Consider the following 18,729-nt stretch of genomic DNA (forward strand, 5'->3'; position numbering starts at 1 on the left):
TTATTTGGCTGGTTTCAGTCCTTGATTTTCAATTTAGCTTCTTACCTGTATATCAGAAAGTACACTGTCGAATGCAGCACTCACTTGCACACCTAACGTGTTAAACTGAGCTTCAGGTGCATTTCTCATTTATAAGGGTATTTATCGTCGACTTTTAATGCATATACCTGTTGAGACCCACTGGGCCTGAGTCTGGCTTTCGGTGCCCTAAAATATAATACAGCTTACCTAACAAGCAAAGCGCTCCACGGACTTGAAACCCCCCATTTAATTTTTAGTACATCCCACACCACTGTGAAAAGCTGACGTTTCAGAACTGAGAACGAGGAGAGCACAACCCCATGCCGGCGAACTCCAGAGATCCCCTGTCTGTACAGCTCGCCACCTCCACCGACCATCTAGTCCCATAACTAAGCAAACAGTTGGCATCATTCGGTTTCCTTTTGCCATTTACACGTCACTTGGTGCGAGCTAGCAAAACCGACGTGTGTTTTGCCTCATAAGTAAGACTGATGTCAGTGAACGAAACTATGGCGTGGTTTGGTGCCTGTAAAGCAAACTGATATACAGCGACCCCTTATTACGAGAAAAAACTGGTCAGTGCTGCGGGGTAGCGAACATCAAGATATATCCGGAAAAAAGATTAATTAGCACTATTCAGGGAAATATGTTGTAAACAAAGTGAGGATAAAGAACATGTGGAGATTGAGAACAACAATAACATGACCATATTAGGAAAAGGTATATGGCACTATGAGTCGGCCAGGCTGGATGGCGGGTAGCTGAACAAACCAAAAGCAGAATCAGCGCTTTGGTGCAGTGTTAATTTTTGTTTGGTTCGCTTGGGATGACGCGAGCGACTTTTTGTCTTGCAGAGAGGACAGATTGGCGCGTTTCGGTGGATAAGCTGTTGACAAGACTGGCAAGTTTTCATTGGAGGAGACTGACCAATCGAATGCGCATCCATTGAGCAGTGGAAGGAAGGATGAACGGATGGAGAATTGAATTGCGACCACGAGGCACCTTCTGCCGAGAAGCGCTCCCGAACGTTTGCGAAACCCGGGCTACCGGCTAAATAAAATGCACGGTCGATGTCTGGGACGGCCTCAGCTGAGCGTGGGTTTGACGGGCCTGAAGGATGAAACGAAGGAACCACCAAACGTATCAGAAATGGCCCCCATGTAGAGAAACAAGAGTCCAAGTTAATACGAATGATTAGATGTGAGAAAGAGGAACCCACACTTGACGTCCTGATGTGGTGTACGCTTCCTCTTTGAAGGCGCGCCGGGGAAATGCCCATCAATCGTAGACCTCCTAAACAAGAAACCTCTAATTCCGAAAAAACGAGGTTTGGGAGGATCGAGGTCGGTGAACAAGCGCGAAAACCGTATGATGGGTGCCATGTGGTCTAAATCTGGGCCACATAAATAAACGAATATATTCACACCTGCATGCTGATTTTCAGGAGTTTGATGTGCTCAGGATATGACTGTGATGATACTGACCAATATTTGTTGGCCATACGCCATGATTAGGTACTTTATGAGTGCTCACTGTATATGAAACGTCAAGCACCCCTTATTAAAATCAGCTTATCTTGTTCCTATGCTGATGCTCGATGTCAGCGTTGCTCACACAACGTTCAATCTGTTGTCACCATATTTCTTGGACTGGTAAGCCTCTGCCACGCTGACCAATGCCCTACATGTGAACTATGTAATAAGTGAAGATGTGAAATGGGTGACGTAAAGTGGCCTCATCAGCTGGTGCTGTGCAGACGGCAAAAACGCCGATTTTACTCCAACTTGTCTTACCTAATCGGTACCAAGCAAACTCGTGTCACTGTCTGAAGGTAGACGAATAAATGACTAAAATGAATAATGACTTTTAGACCATCGCCATAACAAATATGGAAGCACATGCATGAGCCACCAAGGTTTTTTCCAGAAGTCTCAATCCAACAATTAATTTTCGAACACCATTTTCGAACTAACATTAGGCTAGTAGCTTACCCGTTGAGCTGTATTGCCCTATAGACACTTGAAACGACCGTTTATGAAACTCTTACAACGGGCTTTACGAAGAGCATAAGCAACTGGTGTGTCACTGAAAGGCATTCTACGAAAATCCCATGACCAGAGAGCAGCTTGAGAGACTACGTTCGAGTGACTCGATTTACATTGCTTGCAGAACCACATGCTATAGTCCCCATCCGTCAACTAAGAATTTTCATCTGACAAGTTCTCCTCTTCTGTATATGTATGAGATGCACCAGGCATTCGAGTAAATCCCGTAAACGAGCTGGATTCGATCGCTTGATCCAGTTAATTTCCGCCGCATAGTTCTGCCTTAGTTCGAGCTAGTACCTTGACGGAGCGGAGCGAAGGTCACCAACTGTTTAGTATCCGTTTCATCCTCTTATATTTGCATGGCCCATTGAGGACCAACGGTACTGCTTCCCTGTCAGCGGACTTTCAGGATGGTCCAGTTTAGTTAGTCCATCTAAAAGGTCATTTCATAGGTAAGCTGTATGCGGCTACCGTGGCAGTGATGCTCTAGGTTTCTGTAACTTTCCTTAGTTCGCTCGACGAAGCTTGTCACTACCGCTGCCTACGAGCCTGTACAGAAAGCCGTTATTTAGTCTTGTAGGAGCTGATGAACAGTGAGTACCGCATCTCCGTTGGAAGCCATAACACTCCCACCGGGTAGAAGTATTTCTACCTGGGTTCTCCATATAACAACGTGGTTATTTTGACCGCTAACCATAACGAGAAAATATGCACCAGCGATGAAGCATAGAGCAGAGAAATGAACGTAGTGGAATATTGCAGATCCCGTCGAAAGCTGTGTTAGTCTATCTAGAGTTGTGTACGGAAAATAGAACGCCCCGCTACGAAGCGAAGAAATTAGGGCGAAGGTTGTCCGTCGGAGATATTAGGATATCAATAGAGGAAATTGGGATTGTCGTCGAAAGGACCTACGGTTTAAAGAACAATGAGTGGTTCACTATATACAAGCAATAGAATTGCGGGTTGGTGACAAAACATCCATACACTCATGGTTGTACAAATTTGGAAGAGTATCATTGAGAATTTGCTGGATGAATCAGAAACGTTAGAAAAGTGATAGTATGAGAAGGGTACAAAGAAGAACGAAGAACTCGAGAAACACTGATAGATTTCCGAAAATCTCATGACTCACCCTCGTTGTCTCGATGTTCACTGCTCAGTGGCCGTTCCGCGAAATAGCCAGTACTAATCGAGTTGGATGTAGCTGCCGCGGAACTGGCTGCATCTGCTGCTTGGGTAGTTGGTATAACCTCGCAAGCTCGACTACAGTGAGCTATGTTTCCGTAGCCGGGAGGAGTAGGAGTAGTCGTTACCGGTTGTGTGTGATTATCAGAAATGGAGATTTCGAGCGTTACTGGATCGGTACACAAGTCTGAACCAACGTGACCGGCATCCACAGCAGCTGAGATTGTCATCCTAGGCCGAAAAATAAGTACCACATAGTCCGGCTTCAAGGCGCACTCGGCGGCTACAACATAAACCAATGACTGATAGCTCGTCAAAAATTAGCATCCCCGTTAGCTGATTGGCACTATACCTAGCTCAGGCGGGACGGCAGTTGAAATGCCTAGGCACGAATGTCGCATATCTTTTGTTATTTCAAAGTTGCTTGAATTTCGCCCCTGCCGTTTGGAACTGCGCGTTGACGCATTTTATTACTAACTCTAGAAGGTCCCGAGTAGTTTTAAGCAACAAATCCCCATTGGAAATTTTATTAGGAGAGATTAGAAAAAAGACCAGCGAAACGACGCTAATTCATTCATAGAGGTGCCTCCATAAGTAACATTTCAACAGACAATAATCCCTCCGGACGAAAAGCATTTTTGCAAACACTAAATTTCTTTCGAAACCCCAAAACGCAAGCTGAGCTTTTTATACTATACTACACCATCGTCCGAACAAAACTGCAGGGAACCATCAAATCAAGCCCAATGCGGACGTTTCGTTATCATTTAAAGACGAAGTCAGTATCGTGTGTATAACAAAAGCCTCCTCAACTTTTCAATGTCGGTCGACTGAGTGGGTGAATTGATTAGGACATTGTTCTCTTGCCTCAGGGAGAAAGTGGTTTCATCTCTTGGCTCCGAGGGTGCGCAAAACAACGGTAATGATAAAAAAATCGCTTAATTGTGGTACCTTTTCGACGCATATCTGCCGTACAACTCGAAATGAACACGAGGGTTGCAATACTGCCAAGTCTAGACAGGGACGGTTGAAAAGCCATGATTGCATTCGAATCATGAATCTTCCGGTTAGTTATTTCGGGCCTTAACCGCTGAGCTACCTCGAGGTCCATTTTTGGGCGTTTAATTGCCAAGGTATAGGTCAATGGTGAATAAGCTGGGTCGGCAAGTACACTCCACATGCGTTCATAGAGGAAGGCCGAGTTTGGATCACCGATCAGTGCAACCCTTTGGTTGATAACAAGTGTTCCCCACCCAGCTCTGACGCTGAAGGTAACAATATTGGAATTCTAACTGGTGTGAAATGAATGTTCAGCTCACATTTGAGTCAGATTAATGATACTGTTCAGGTAGACGTGAAACGGGAAGGAATCAGTTGGACTTATACCCTACAGGTCTGACTATATTTCTTTCACCAGCAATACTACACGTGAGATAGGTGGTAGCTGACATGTACGGAACCCGATATTTTGGACATAGGTGTGAGTAGCATACTTATTGCGGTTTTTGGGGCCCACCACTCAGTTACAAATTAGGATAGGGTTAATTGGAGACTCAATTGAATCTCCTGTTTATAATATTCTTCAACTGAATGTGTTGCACAACGGCCGCCTCATATTTCGGTTGGTAGAATACTGGCTAAAAGACTAACCGATTCCATGATCCGAACCCAACCCCGACTGCTCCTGTCTGGAATAAGGCAACCTGGCAGTATCTCAGCCCTCAAGCTTACTACGGACACAGCAGCTAGATACTGAACGGGTGTTACAGTTGAACGATTTTTCCATTGAAACTCCAAGTCAAATGCTCCTCATTCAGCAACTGAACGATGCATGTGGTGAGGTTAAAAGGTAGTGAAAGCGAGGACAATAACCTCAATGGCAAAGATTTCAGTAAACTGCTTGAAAACCAGTGGGCTAAACCCGTTTGAAGATGGTATCACAAGAGCCGGAGCAAAATAAATCGTTGGATGTGTTCGGATCATAACTGATTGTGCGCGATGAGTACTACAGTAGTGTTCTAAAATTCCACATACATGGACACGTTTTGTTAATAGGATTAAGAAACCGGCTTAAGGGCAACCAACGACGGATAGACAGCCGTAAATGGAAGGTTGTAAATCATGCCGCATGATTCCTGAACATCATCTGATCTGGTTAGAGTAAGAAATCTAGTACATTAAAGCGTAGTGATCATGTGACCCAGGCACAGTTAAGGTAAAGTTAAGACATCGCGTGCCAAATGCCAGGTGGGAGACTATGAGACAGTGGACCACCATACAAGAAGGATTCGTTAAACAAATCCATAAACAGGTCGTGAACAACGAAAGCGGACGAAGACGCGTTACATTAGTTGGGTCACCTAAAAAAGTAGTAACAGCAGCTGACACGCTCTAAGGTCTTGAACCGAAAAGTAGACCTTGAATAACGAATTCGCAACTCACCACACCATCCTAACAAGGCGAACATGACTGAGTCAAGTTGGGTTCCGGACAGGAAACAGAGTTGTTGGACGTTCACATGGTAACTGTACTGCAAGTACCGTGGATAGCCTACAAACTCGGAACGTCGAATATTCTCAGCGACCAACACTTATGCGCCTTCTTCTCAAGCATAACCAAGAAACAGCACAACATGGCGACGCAGGTGTTAATTACTCCTCAAGGTCCAAAAGTCAACCACGAACGACAAGAATGGCAGCTACAGATGAGTGAACATTCTTGTGGCGCAGCAGGATTTTGAAGCAGCTTTGGCTGTTTAGTCCGACCTTATGGCACGTAGTTGGGCTGAACACCAGAGTTCGGCAAACCTGCTTTTTGCACAATTTCAACACGTATGCCTTGTAGTTATCTGTCTAGAACGGTCATTCTTATGACAGAAACACACACATAAAGGTTGCTGAAAGATGACAATGCGTTCAAAGCTACAAAACCGTCCCTAAATGCCATGAGTGTAAGCGCATAGACACAGAATAATGCTGATGAAATGAGGTCAATACCAGGGTGGCAAAAATGTATTTTGGCTACCCCTCTAAACACTCATTTTCGGTTAACCAAACACGACCGCTCTTGAAGAAGCAACTCTGACTAAGTGGAAGGCAAACCAAAACGATCGGAATAAAACAGAGCATTTAACGCAAACTCACTGATTGCTCGCTGTGGAAGTGGACTCTGGTTCAGCATTCTCATGGTTCGCAAGTGGACATAGTTGGAGCGTGACTCTTCCTTCACTGATCTCGCTGGACAGCTCTCGGCATTGGCGCTGTAATCGATCCGTGGTAGTTTGGGCTCTCTGATGGTCATGTAGAGCATGACGAATAGTGGCGTTCAACTGAATAAATGGATATATTCAGCAGTGTTTTGATTGTAGGTGACTCGTGACGTAAATACATTCTGGCAAATACGCAGACACAACATCATGCTTTCGGTATGATTGATGTAAGCACTTATAATCCCCAAAATATGAGAAACGTATTCACCCCCTTCGTCTGACAACTACCCACGTAAGTTCAGCTCTTCAACTTGGTATCACGTGCAGTAATTTTTGCCATGTCAAGTAAATTGTCACACCCATCGTAACCAGAAAGAGACAATCCTACATTAGGTAAGCGCGAGTGCAAAGATAGCGCCAACAACCAAGCATAAACAACAGGGAAAAGTTCAAATAACCAACCGTTTTATTAGACCATAGAATGAGCACAGATGCCATAAGTAGGTGCTGATGGTGCCTTTCTCTATCAACTGATTAAACATTACAAGGGCCTGGCGCGGGGTCCACGCTGTACAGTATGAAACAGCCAAACTGTACAACCGGATTCTCCTAGTTGCTGTTGAGAAAAACATTTGAATACAGTACTATTCACTGAGTTTGACAAACCATTCTTTATGCGCTAATCACTTTATGAACTAAGATACAAGGAGGCAAAGTGATCAAAATAAAATAATAATAAAAAGTCAACCCAGAAACCGGGAAATTATTACAAAACCTACCAGAATAATGTCATAGTCAATAAGTTGTAGTTGTTGCAGGTGGAAGGCTCGGTCGGCCAGTAGGCATTGCATCTCTTCTTCATACTCTCTAATACGTCCGGCTTCCTTCTCAGAAAAAAGTGTACGCTCTGAAAGACGGTCGACCGTCTCCTTCATACATTGGGTCTTCTCCCTGCAGGGGCTTGAAGTTATGCAAATCGATTTACTTGATGGAACAAAGGAGATCAAACCGACCTAGTATATTAACTTCTTCCTTCATGACTAGCTTGTACGGGGCGTTGACCAGCTACCCAATTTATTCCGCGAGCGTGAACTTAGGCTGAAATATATTCGAGAAGTTTGTCGAATAGAGGACTTCAACACAAAGTTGCCAAATTTTCATACGGGTAAAAATGATACGTTGCAGTCGTCCCGGTTTTCCAGAATGGGTGGAGCCTGAGGACCGAATGAATCGGCCTCGTGGAGGGCGAATGGAAAGCAAAATTAGGAGAAAACCATGGGTTCCGCACGATTCAGCAGTCAATATTCTCCACCCCTGAATAGCTTACCATAACTGGCTCGCCGTTTTGGGTGCGATCGACGTAGACTCAGTGCTGGGTAAAAGTGAAGGGTTCCGTTTGTAGAGCGTATGCTTCCTCTTTGAAGTGATCGTGAGGGCGTTTCTGACAGATTTGCGATAAGTTATATGTTCCAAAAGGACCTCTGTATCCGTTTAGGTCGACACATCAATATGTTTAGCTTGGGGTCAACCCACTGAGTGCCTCTGATTTAAATACCTGTTTTGCGAAAGGCATTTTGGATGTGAACGAATCGAAAGCGACACCACGTCACCGCTAAGCAGAGCAGAGGTCTCAATCTACTAAGGTTGCTGCTACTGGCATTTTTAACGAAGTTTTCAGGCCAGGAGGTTTGAATGCATCGGTTTTCAAGCGCAGTTTGTGGGCTGAGGAAGAACTAAGTTTAAATGCAGTCGGTTGTGGGAGGGGGTGGAGAGGACCAGTGTGTCAGAATTTTGTAAAAAGGATAACTCGAAGCAGCTAGAACAAGAGTCCACGAAGTAGTAAACATGCTCTTGTAAGATCTGCAAAGGCCAATGGTTGGAAAGTGAATAATGGAAAGAGCCTCGGATGTGCGGTTCACAGTCGAGGTGTGTGAGGCTTCTAGTCCGCAAGTTGATACTGTTCATTCAAAAAAATCAAACCACAAGGTTATGTGTTACCTCAACTATTAGGACCAAGATGATACGTACTATCCTGGCCCTTATACTCTTTGGGGTAATCGGATGGGAACCACTGGTAGGCCATTCTAACTAATGGGGAGAATTCGAAGAAGTTTCACAAGGCCCGCAAGGTGTTGTATTTGTGTTTCAGATCGCTCTCCCAAGTGTAGGCCAATTAGCCTTCCTATGACCCACTGAGCTATACTGGAGGGTTCACTTTAACACTCGCAGAGTTTCTCATAGCAGGTAGGCCAGTGGATAGACGTCTGACGAATGAGGTCCCTGATCTTCCACGTTTGGAATTGAAGCGGGCACGGCGAATAGTCCCAAAACAAACTTGTACTGCTGTAGCACAACAGCGTTGACAGTCGCGGTTTACGATTTGGTCGCTTCGCCTCATTCGAATCGATGGCCTGCATCTCCAGAACAAGTGTCTCCTTGGGTACTTATCTGCGGTATCCAGCTCCGATTTCACCTGCTTAGGACGCCCTGGCAGTATCCCAGCCCTCGTACGACCATGGCATTCACGACTAACAATACTCTTATGCCACATCGGCCGTCGCGTGGTGCCATCAGCCGGGTCGCCTTACTTGCTGCATACAGCAGGGCAGGTAAGCGAAAACAGGCTACTGCTGACGCCTCCCTTCTCCCTCTTTCACTTACAATTTCTTCCCCTCTTCCCACCCCATTAATAACTCTCTCCTTGTAGGCCCAGCACTTGGGACTGATGATTCCGTTCGTCATGCATCGGTTTTGCGTGCAGCATCTGCTCGTCACATGGTGCCGACATCTTCAGGAATCTCCAAATCAGTCCTCAAGCCTCGACACCCAGTCTATCTGGCCGCGTTCAATGTCCGCACTCTGAAGCAAGCAGGACAACAAGCTGCTCTTGCACTCACACTGGACTCGCTTGGCATTGATGTGTGCTGTGTCTCAGAAACGAGAATTCAAGAAGCAAGCACAGTGGTTGAGTTAACCGCCCCGTCAGTCTCCACTAGCTTCCGGCTGCGCACCTCTGGTGATCCAGAGGCTGTTGCGGCACGATGTGCAAGAGTTGGTATCGCGCTGTCACCGGGCGTAGGTATCTTTACTTGACTGGATACCTGTTGATAGTCGCCTCCTTGCAGTTCGTCTGGCAACGTCTGTGAAGGGAGTCTCACAAGCGGAAAGTTGATAGACGTCTGTTTATCGTGTCTGCCTATGCCCCAACTGATTGTAGCTCTGACACCGTCAAAGACAGGTTTTACGACGCCCTGAATGCTCTGCTGCGGCGAGCTAAAAGCTCAGACATTGTGGTGGTTGCCGGAGATATGAATGCGCAAGTGGGCAGGCTCAGTGCATCTGAGACTCAATTGGGAGGTCGACATGGACTGGACTCGGTACGTACGGACAATAGTACTAACTTCCGAAATAGCCGAAGTCGTCTGGCCACATGGTATCCTCCAACGGCAGGCCGGCCGCAAACTCAAATCGACCACATTGCCATCAGTAACCGATGGCGCGGATCAATAACTGACTGCCGGTCGTTTTGGAACATATTTGTGGACTCTGACCAAGCGCTCGTCCGGAGTTGCTACTCTCTATGTTTTCCGGGGTCGCGTAATGTGCGGACAAATCGCTTGGCAACTGGTAGACTGGCAGATCCGGATGTTGGACGAATTTACCAGAATCGTCTTCTAGAGTCTCTTCCAAATGCTCCACCATCGGATGTGAGCTCATACTGGGACGAGTTTGCCGCCTCTTTGCAGAGTGCTAGGAATTTTGCTTGTGGCACGACCCAACCAGGCATACCCAAGCACTGGATATCAAACCGAACGCTGGCACTGCTTAAATCTCGGGGAAATATCCCAGCCGGTCCCGAACATAGCCCGGTGCGACGAGTAATCAGACGTCAATTGAAAGTGAGCGTGCGAGCCGATCTTGAAGTATGGTGGATACAGAAAGCCAAGAAATGGAAGAGGCCCAGAAAGCCGGTCATGCCTGAAGATTATTTCAGTTGACCCGTGCAACCAGTTCCGGGAATTGAGACGTCTTCAGGTGTTCGACAATCGTTTTCTCAGAATCATAGCTCGTGTGGGTTGGGATTGGTGAATCCGTAATGAGGCAGTTAGAAAGCGCGTTTTCGGTTGTGCAGCGGGTACTCCCATTGAAGAATTTGTCAGCACCAGAAGCTTCATTGTTTTGGACATGTGTTGCGTATGCCGAACCATTGTTTGCCGAAGAGTGCTGTTTTCCATGCCCAACTCAGAGTGGCGTAAACAGAGAGGTGGCCAACCCTTGACTTGACAGAGGAGTATGAAGGAGATCACGAAACGCTTGGGTGCTGTCGGTGCTACTTGCCTTCCAGGATGGGGACCGCATGATCTTCACTGTGCCTGGTTGGAGACACCACAGGATATGCCTGCCAATCGATGTCAGTGGCGTTCTTGTTGTCAGTTTCTATCCAGATTGCCCGAGTGAATGTCTAGAGGTATAGGCACCTCGGAATGATTGTGGTAAGCTAGCACTAAGTCCCTTCCCCATCCACGTTTACTCTTTTCTTCATAATAAGTCTTTCAAATAAATCATGGTTGTGCGGCAGTGAAGCATAGGTGTTAAACACTGATGTTATGCTGTCGATGATGATGATGATGATGCTTAGGACGAGAGTTAGAAGCGCCCAGCGCGGCCATAGTGGAAACTGTGGCCAACCGGAGAGTTTGGTGCACATTTTGCAGTCTTTCTGGATCACGCACGATTCGAGATGTGCTCCTTATAATCGGCTTGCAAGGAAACTCTCAAAACGTCTCCGTCGCCTGGAGAGCACCGAGGAACTACGATATACGTAAACATAGTCTCGGATGGGCGCGAAGTAACTGCGTAGAATGGGAAGAAGCAGATGTGTGGTGCTGATTTCCGAATATGCCATTAGAAACAGGGATTCGGCGAATACCGGGTCGTGATTGGCTGTAGAGTCCACACTTTTGAGCAAGCAGAGCTTGCCTTGATGCCAGACCACCAAGCAGGCCAGAATTTTGAGCAATCTTGTGCGCGGTAGGCTTCTCGTAATTGCGAGTGTTAAAGTTTTAGCCAGTGTCAATCTAACCTATTTGGGTCTATCTGGAAGAGGGAGATGCTCCAGACGGGTGGAGTGAATCGCTGATAGTGCCCATCTTTAAAACAACTTGAACACCGCGGTTCCGAAAATCTTCCAGATTTCACCTCATTTCACAGACGACGAAGGGGAACGAGAACGAAGAGAGTGGACATTTATGTCGGGCCTCGATTTGCATGGAAGCTCTTGGAGAGCTCAACATACACCCTCGCACGCCCAGAACTATGTGAATCTAGGGACCGGAATATCCTCACACATTTCTGAATCATCCTATGTTAAGAAAGTATGGTCAGGATCACTGATCAATCAACAAAATCGAACAACCAATCAATTCAATTTATCATGTTCAAACCGCATGCCAGGGTTACATTGGTTCCACCTGCTACAGTCTCCATCAACGGATAGTGAGAGAGTGAGGTATACAGCCAAGCGTTCGAGGCGATGGCATGTTTGGCTAGTTCGGGGACCGGGTAGCTACACATTGGAGGCAATAGCATTGATGCGACAGTGCCACCAACGGTGCGATTGGGCCATCTCTATCAGTGCCATTAAACATTGATGAGCTAAGTCACAGGGTCCCCATCCAGAGAGGCGAAAGCTGCCGAACAACACACTTCACTGGCTAGTGTCTTTATAATTCGTCGACAAGTCATAAAATGTCCAACTCTGTTGCGTGATAGATCCTTCTCCCGAAAACTATCTGCGGCACCCGAGTGGTAATAATCCGATGTTCCCACCAGACCCGAGAAATGCTTCGCAGACACCTATGGTCAACCACTGACATCTTTCGTATGACCTCTGCACGGCTTTGGCCCACGCACCGCCGCAGTGGAAACTCTGCCCTTGACAGACAAACTCACGTCACGTCAGCGCAACACAGGTGACGGAGGTTGGCAAAAACCGCCATGGTCTTCCCGATTCTAAACGTGATCTCACCTCCAGTGAGTCCATTCTAACTTATACAACTTCTCAGGTGAACAAATCTGTCTAATACGTCGATTGGCTCGTCTGCGAGCACGAGATCAGGGTTTGATCTCATTCGGTCGGATAGCAGCACTTCACACTGCGGATGTGCGGCATATGCCAAATCGTGCGACTGAGTCGCTCAGGTTATTTAGATGGTTTGCATTCAGGAGTGATCTGAGACAAGGAAAGCAATACCGTCCGCACACTCGTTGTCTGTGGGCAAACAAACAGACCCCCGGGGTTTAAGAGAGAGGAAGAGAAGTTTCGAGCAACATATCAGTGACAAAGTTGAAGGGCAAAGTTTAAATGGGACAGTCTTGTCTTACGCCACTTAACATGACAAACACGTGCGAAAGCTTCCCGTATGCTCAAACTCGACCGCAATAAGATGCATACAGCGTACTCATAAGATATATGGAGGGGCGCCCTTGATCGCCATACACCGCCAAAGTTTCCGACGATCGACAGGATCAAAAACGACAAAGTTGGGACCCAGTCTCATTATCACGAATCTGCCTCTCCATAATTGAGTAACCTGCACAGAATAACGTAAGAGCACATTGAATGCGCTGGATACACGGCTGATGCAACGATTGTTTTCGCATGACGTGCTTGCGCCCATTCCGAAAACTGGGATGACGGCCGAGAAACTCCATTAGATCAGTATGCTGTTTTCATTTCAAATTTTTTACAGTGTTGTTGTCAAATTGTTCACCAGGACCTCGCCATTTTAAGGAAGGGTGAAGGAAGCGGGCCGCCAGCGATAGGTGTCTTCCTGCTGTTGTAAGACTGTTATCTCACGCCCTATTTCTGTTTTTGATAGCGGATTGGTGTCAACGTTCCATTCATGCCAACTGAGGTTGTGCGGAGGGAGACCAGCTCAACCGTCCTTCGAAGTGTATCGCTTGGACGAATAAGTCGTAAAGCCGCCATAGACCAAAAAACAGGGTTTTGGCTGATTCTAATGTGAGCCAATCAAAATTGAGCACATTTGGCTCGACGATTCTTATCCAATCACAAAGATCCCGGCATAGCCGTATGAGAAAGCTTGTGGAAACTTTATAAGCACAAGGGTAGCAAACTTCATTTGTCCCCACTATGTACTCTATCAGGCTACCGAACCTTCTGTTACACCTTAATGGTTGGAACAGCGAGCCAAGGACTGACTTCGGAGTAGTGATTCACGGAAAGGTAGAATTGGTGTTTGGTTATTGGGGAACGAAAGACAATAAATCGCAGACCTGATAATAGGGAGGGGCAACAGCGCACACTTAGCCACCGCATAGCATATGCACACGAAGAAGAATGACTTCAGAATTCACCAAAAGTGAGGATGTTCGCTGCATCTTATCCCAGCGCACTATTCCAAATGCATTTTCATCACGTTTTAACCAAGACAATGACACAGCTCTGTGATACCCTACAGCAGGCCCGAAGAAGATGTTGACAAACCTGATAGCCTACTAAACGGATTGTCGAATGAAAGTCAGTAGACAAATTACTTGACATTTCGTGAGGGTTGGTCGTGTATTGGGAGCCAGCTGCTTCCTGTAGAGAATAAAAAGCATGGAGATGAGGTCGCAAATATGTAGTTGTAGGATTTCTGCTGATTAGGACCTGGGCACTAGTTGAACAATTCATTGACCATTTCAAAGTACAGACGCGGCATTTGAGAGAAAATTTCGGTTATGTTCGTGTTGTTGAAATTATGGTTACATCTCGGCTCAGATTTAAGCTAGGAGCAGAAAATTGTACAGAAAATGCATTGAGCCCTGGAAACAAGCCAAAAAACTGACATGCGGTTTGTCATATTCAAAACTGCATGCAAAGAGAAAGTTCGAAAAACTTTTAGACATGCCACAGCCGAGAAGAATTCAGGATTCTCTCGGAAGTGATTTGCTACTTCTTTAAATGACTCGGCCAATAAGATCTCGATTTGATGTCATCTCTGTCAGCTTATCCGGCTTTTGATGAATCATGAGAGAGATGGAAATCAGAGATATGCCACCATAGGTGCCCCTAATAAGCAAAACGAGACCCAAGCATTTGAGACTCCCGCGCTGATCCTGTTTGTCGCAGTCGGAATGGAACAGCCCCCAAACAACTGACGAGTTCGTGGACCACAAATCCACAAGAATTAGGCGGAAACAAACAAAAAACTCTATTACACTTCTCCAGCCGCGCAACTAAGACCAAGCTAGTCCATTTTACCTGCACCAAAATAGTCAACCTGAGAAAAGCATCTTTACGCGGCTCAAGTCAGTTAGCAGCCCAACTGTGACCGCAATGCTTGCCGTCTCTCAGAGAATAGAGAAGCACGTATCAGCGGCAACTTGAAGGTCCACCTATAACCCGGGACACACCTTGACCAACCAAAGTACACCTACTGGCCACATGTAATTCCGTTGACCCCATGCAATCACAAACTGCCATAATGAGAAACCACACATTCAGAACGCCAGAGTTCGGTGAAGCAATCTTGGTTAAGTCGAAGTAACAGCATATATGCGAAATTTCACCGTCACCAATACATCCGTCGTTTGTAAATTTCGGTAGCCAGTCTGATGCCACACGATGTTCGTCACTAACACATATCCTTCCACAGACGATGAGCACTGCAAATTCTCGAAGGCCGTTGATTAGCAGCTGGCTCGCTTCTCAGTGCCATCCTCAAGTTTGTAGAGGAAGAGCTGTTTTCCAAGTTTTCTGCTTACTTATCCAGTCTCTGCGGTTTTGCTGTACACCGCCATTCTGGTATTCAAGCCACTATATACCAATATTGCGAATTTCTTCGCTCCATCGTCACACCTATGCTCTTTGTAACGCCGGCCGCGAACTCAACTGTCCAAGGCCACGTTGTCTCACCAGTGGATTTAGTCTTTTGTTCAAATCAACCAGCTGGCTCACTGCAACACAACTGCTTCTCCAGATCCCTTGTTCCGGCTCCCCAGCTTTTGTAATTCCTAATTTTTTACCACATGCTGGGCGGAGTGTTGTTGCCCGCCATCTCGAAAATGTAACGATCCGACCTTGCTTAAGCTTGATTCTTCCGGCAATTCTGAGCACCCACAGATTTCATCAGCGATGTTTTTATCCCGTCTGCACTATTATGCTGTTGCCTACGTTATGCCATCCACAAGCTAGGAATAAACATTATCATAATTAGTAAGTTAAGGCTTTTCGCCAGCATTAGTCAACCGCCACCCTCTCATTTGGGCATCTGGGACAAGGGATCTGATTGAGGACCCAGGCGCTTTTCTGTGTGCGTCTGGGTATTATGACAGCATCTGAATCTACTATAAACGCAAAATTCATGATCGAAGATGCCTTGTATCACGCCGGTTATTGCGTTACGCCACAAGCGCGGCCGCCTCACTTGTTGCATAAAATTGGCTTCTAAGAAAAGACATAATTGCACCCATCCATCTTTCTCAGTATCGACTCTACTTCAGTGCCACTCGTTTCTTAGGCTGACATATAGAATCCCAGTCAAGCATCTAAAATTGAAAGCTGAGTACCATTGCTTACGCCAGATACCTTTCCTTCTCTGTTCGCACCTTGCCTTCCAAGCGCGTCGAAATCAAAGTGAGACAAGAGCTTATAACATGTTGCAAAAGAAACTGACACTGATAAACATGTTGAAGAATATGACCAAAATGGACTAAATAATCGTCCAAGCCCCAGTGTGTGCAAGTTGTTGAATTTGCATCTGCAGCGTTTTTTATGGATTTTTGGGGGGTGCATGACTTACCTTTGGTTTCAGTAGGAATGAAGACCTTTCATGCGCCAACAGTGATTACTTAGGTTTTCGGGTCACTCCAGAGTTCGATAGTGCGTTTCAGTTACGTGTGTCAATACTGACATGCCCTGTAACGGTCCTGACGCATGTAGCGGGATAGTTATGACCCGATAGATAGCTCAAATTGAGCAGAACCCAAAAGAGACGCCTCGGATTGCCAGTGCAAATTGATGGCGTTCCACCAAGCTGGGGGCTCGGTTGGAATTAAACAAATATTTTGGATATTTTTGGGCTGGCCGGTCAAAAAAATAACTTGAAAAGAGTAAACAAAGTTTAAAAGACACTTCTACACTGCATATAAGTTGTGCAACGGCCATAGGATTACATAATCTAAGTTTCCCCTCAGATGTTCCTCACTCTGCAGAATTTCTGGAGTGTGGCATTCTACTTGATGGTCCCAAAAAACTGATATCGGATAGCGAAAAATGTTGCTCGCCGAGCGCGGGGTCCACGGTTATGGTGGCACCCACAGTGTCAGGGCCCTGAAGGTTAGGTGACATGAACTATGTTAATCCGCAATACGTTCGAAATCGGTTTCGTTTTCCCCTCGTGCAAATTTGTGAAAGAAGTATTTCGTTTTTCAATCTGTTCACAGAGTACAAGTTGAAATTTTCGCACAACTTCCCATTTACATCTAGTCCGAAAGATGGCATCAATTTATACCGATTGCCCCCTGCAGCCATTGATGGACCACAGCAGGTGTGGACGAAATGGCTGCCCGGTGAACGTAAAACGCGGTATGCAATGCCAAACATGCAAGGCCTGGTGGCATTTCAAATGCGCGGGTTTATAGGACGGCCAGATGGGCCGACTAGCTAACTCTCCTGACCCGTTTGTCTGCGCCAGCTGCCTCTACGTTAAGGGTGCAATGCATGCCCCAGCGAAGAGGGGAGCCCCCAAAAACTGTACCCAATCCCCAGTGCAGATTCAGAAAGACCACTGTCAGGTTCCTCCTTAATCGGGATACTCGACGCGAAATTAGAGCGTCTTTTAAAAGCACTGGAGGATTCAGGCGCTAAGAATGCAGCGACCTGGACGAAAGTTGACAAGGAACTTCCTTCGCTGAACCAATAATTCGCGATATCCATACCGGGTCCTATGCATTCGAAGAAAATAATACACCTCTCTGACGCGGCTACAAAGACTGCGACAGCGTCTCTAGTAAACAGGCGCCTAAGGGAAAGAAGATTAATAATCTGAGGGTCATTATCCGAAAAAATCACGCCAGTGAAGCCGGCACAATCAATCCTTAGCAATGTCCTCATCAAGCCTGTCCAATCTATCCACGCAGAATCGTTTCACCAGAAGGGAAGCGAGCGAACGCATGGACTTCTCGTCACTCTTTCTTCCCAATCTGACGCACAGAAGATCTTGGAGCGAGCTGGCAGCATTCAGAAGGCCAACCCAATGGTCAGGCGTCTATCTGAGGATCGCCCTCTAGACGCGCGAAAGCTCAGTCACAACAGGTCAGGGGCGGCGGCACGAAACAGGCCTCCACCGGGCACAAACTCAGCCGACCCCAAACTCATGATCAAGCCTATTGTGGTCATATCCCCCTGTGCTCCCGAAAGCAGGCCAACGAAACCAGCTGGTCTCCGGACAGCACTTTTTATTCGACCACCAAAGGCCTCTCACCCACCAAAAGCAGTGATGCCCTGGAGGAGGCAAACCTCACATGCAAGCAGCGCCCAAATTACGTGGAACTATCAACGCTTTTCTCCGCAGCAGCTGCAGCTATACACTCCTCAACGAAGCCACAGTCTCCGAACTGTACTGAGTCAGTTGTGCAGGGACAAGCAGCGAAGCCAATCTTCAGCTCCACTCCGTCAAAAGCGGCCTCTCTGCTTGTGGGCACAACCGTCGCCCAGGACCCCGACAACCTAAGCCATAAACATGACTACAGCAATCCGGAGAATCCCTCGTACATCCAGTTGGCCACGCTGATTGCTGGCGGATCGGGTGTTCACACAAACCCGAAAGAAGGGCGACTGCAGCCAAAAAAGCCATATAAAACTCGCCATATTAGAAAACTGCTGGCTGGCTTCAAGGTGCATTCCTCCGGGAAAACTAGCCTCTTGAGGGCGCCACCAAAATCATTACTTCTTGGTGGCACGACCCAGCGCTCATGGCCTCAGAGACACTTTTCCGGTTAAACCGCGCCAAAACGCCCCAGGATCCAGAAAGGCGAAAGGTTGCAGCAAACCTCTGAGCAACAGCAAATCTGGTCGACGAAAAGGAGATGCTGAAAAAGCTACAAACAGCATCGATCGAAAAAACTCCGTCCCACAAAGCCAAAAAGCCCGAGCAAACCGAGCTTTCGCGGAACGAAAAAAACCCAGCAGGCGAAAAGCACCCCCAGAAACCACAAAGGCCGGAAGCAGACAACATCGCCCCAGAGGCCCCCTTGGAG

The 18,729-nt window shown here is 46.7% G+C and overlaps 1 protein-coding gene across 1 annotated transcript; it reads right to left on the reverse strand.

Annotated features, from left to right (window-relative positions):
* Positions 1-605: 605 nt before the first annotated feature.
* On the reverse strand, positions 606-7,561 carry T265_01390 (hypothetical protein; the record flags this gene model as incomplete). Its single annotated transcript, XM_009165416.1, has 4 exons — positions 606-1,131; positions 3,202-3,537; positions 6,398-6,582; positions 7,242-7,561. 3 exons carry the CDS (start codon positions 6,561-6,563, stop codon positions 752-754), a joined length of 882 nt encoding a protein of 293 aa, XP_009163680.1.
* Positions 7,562-18,729: the final 11,168 nt, after the last annotated feature.

The sequence above is a fragment of the Opisthorchis viverrini genome, assembly GCF_000715545.1.
Source record: "Opisthorchis viverrini unplaced genomic scaffold opera_v5_15, whole genome shotgun sequence".
Taxonomy (NCBI): domain Eukaryota; kingdom Metazoa; phylum Platyhelminthes; class Trematoda; order Opisthorchiida; family Opisthorchiidae; genus Opisthorchis; species Opisthorchis viverrini.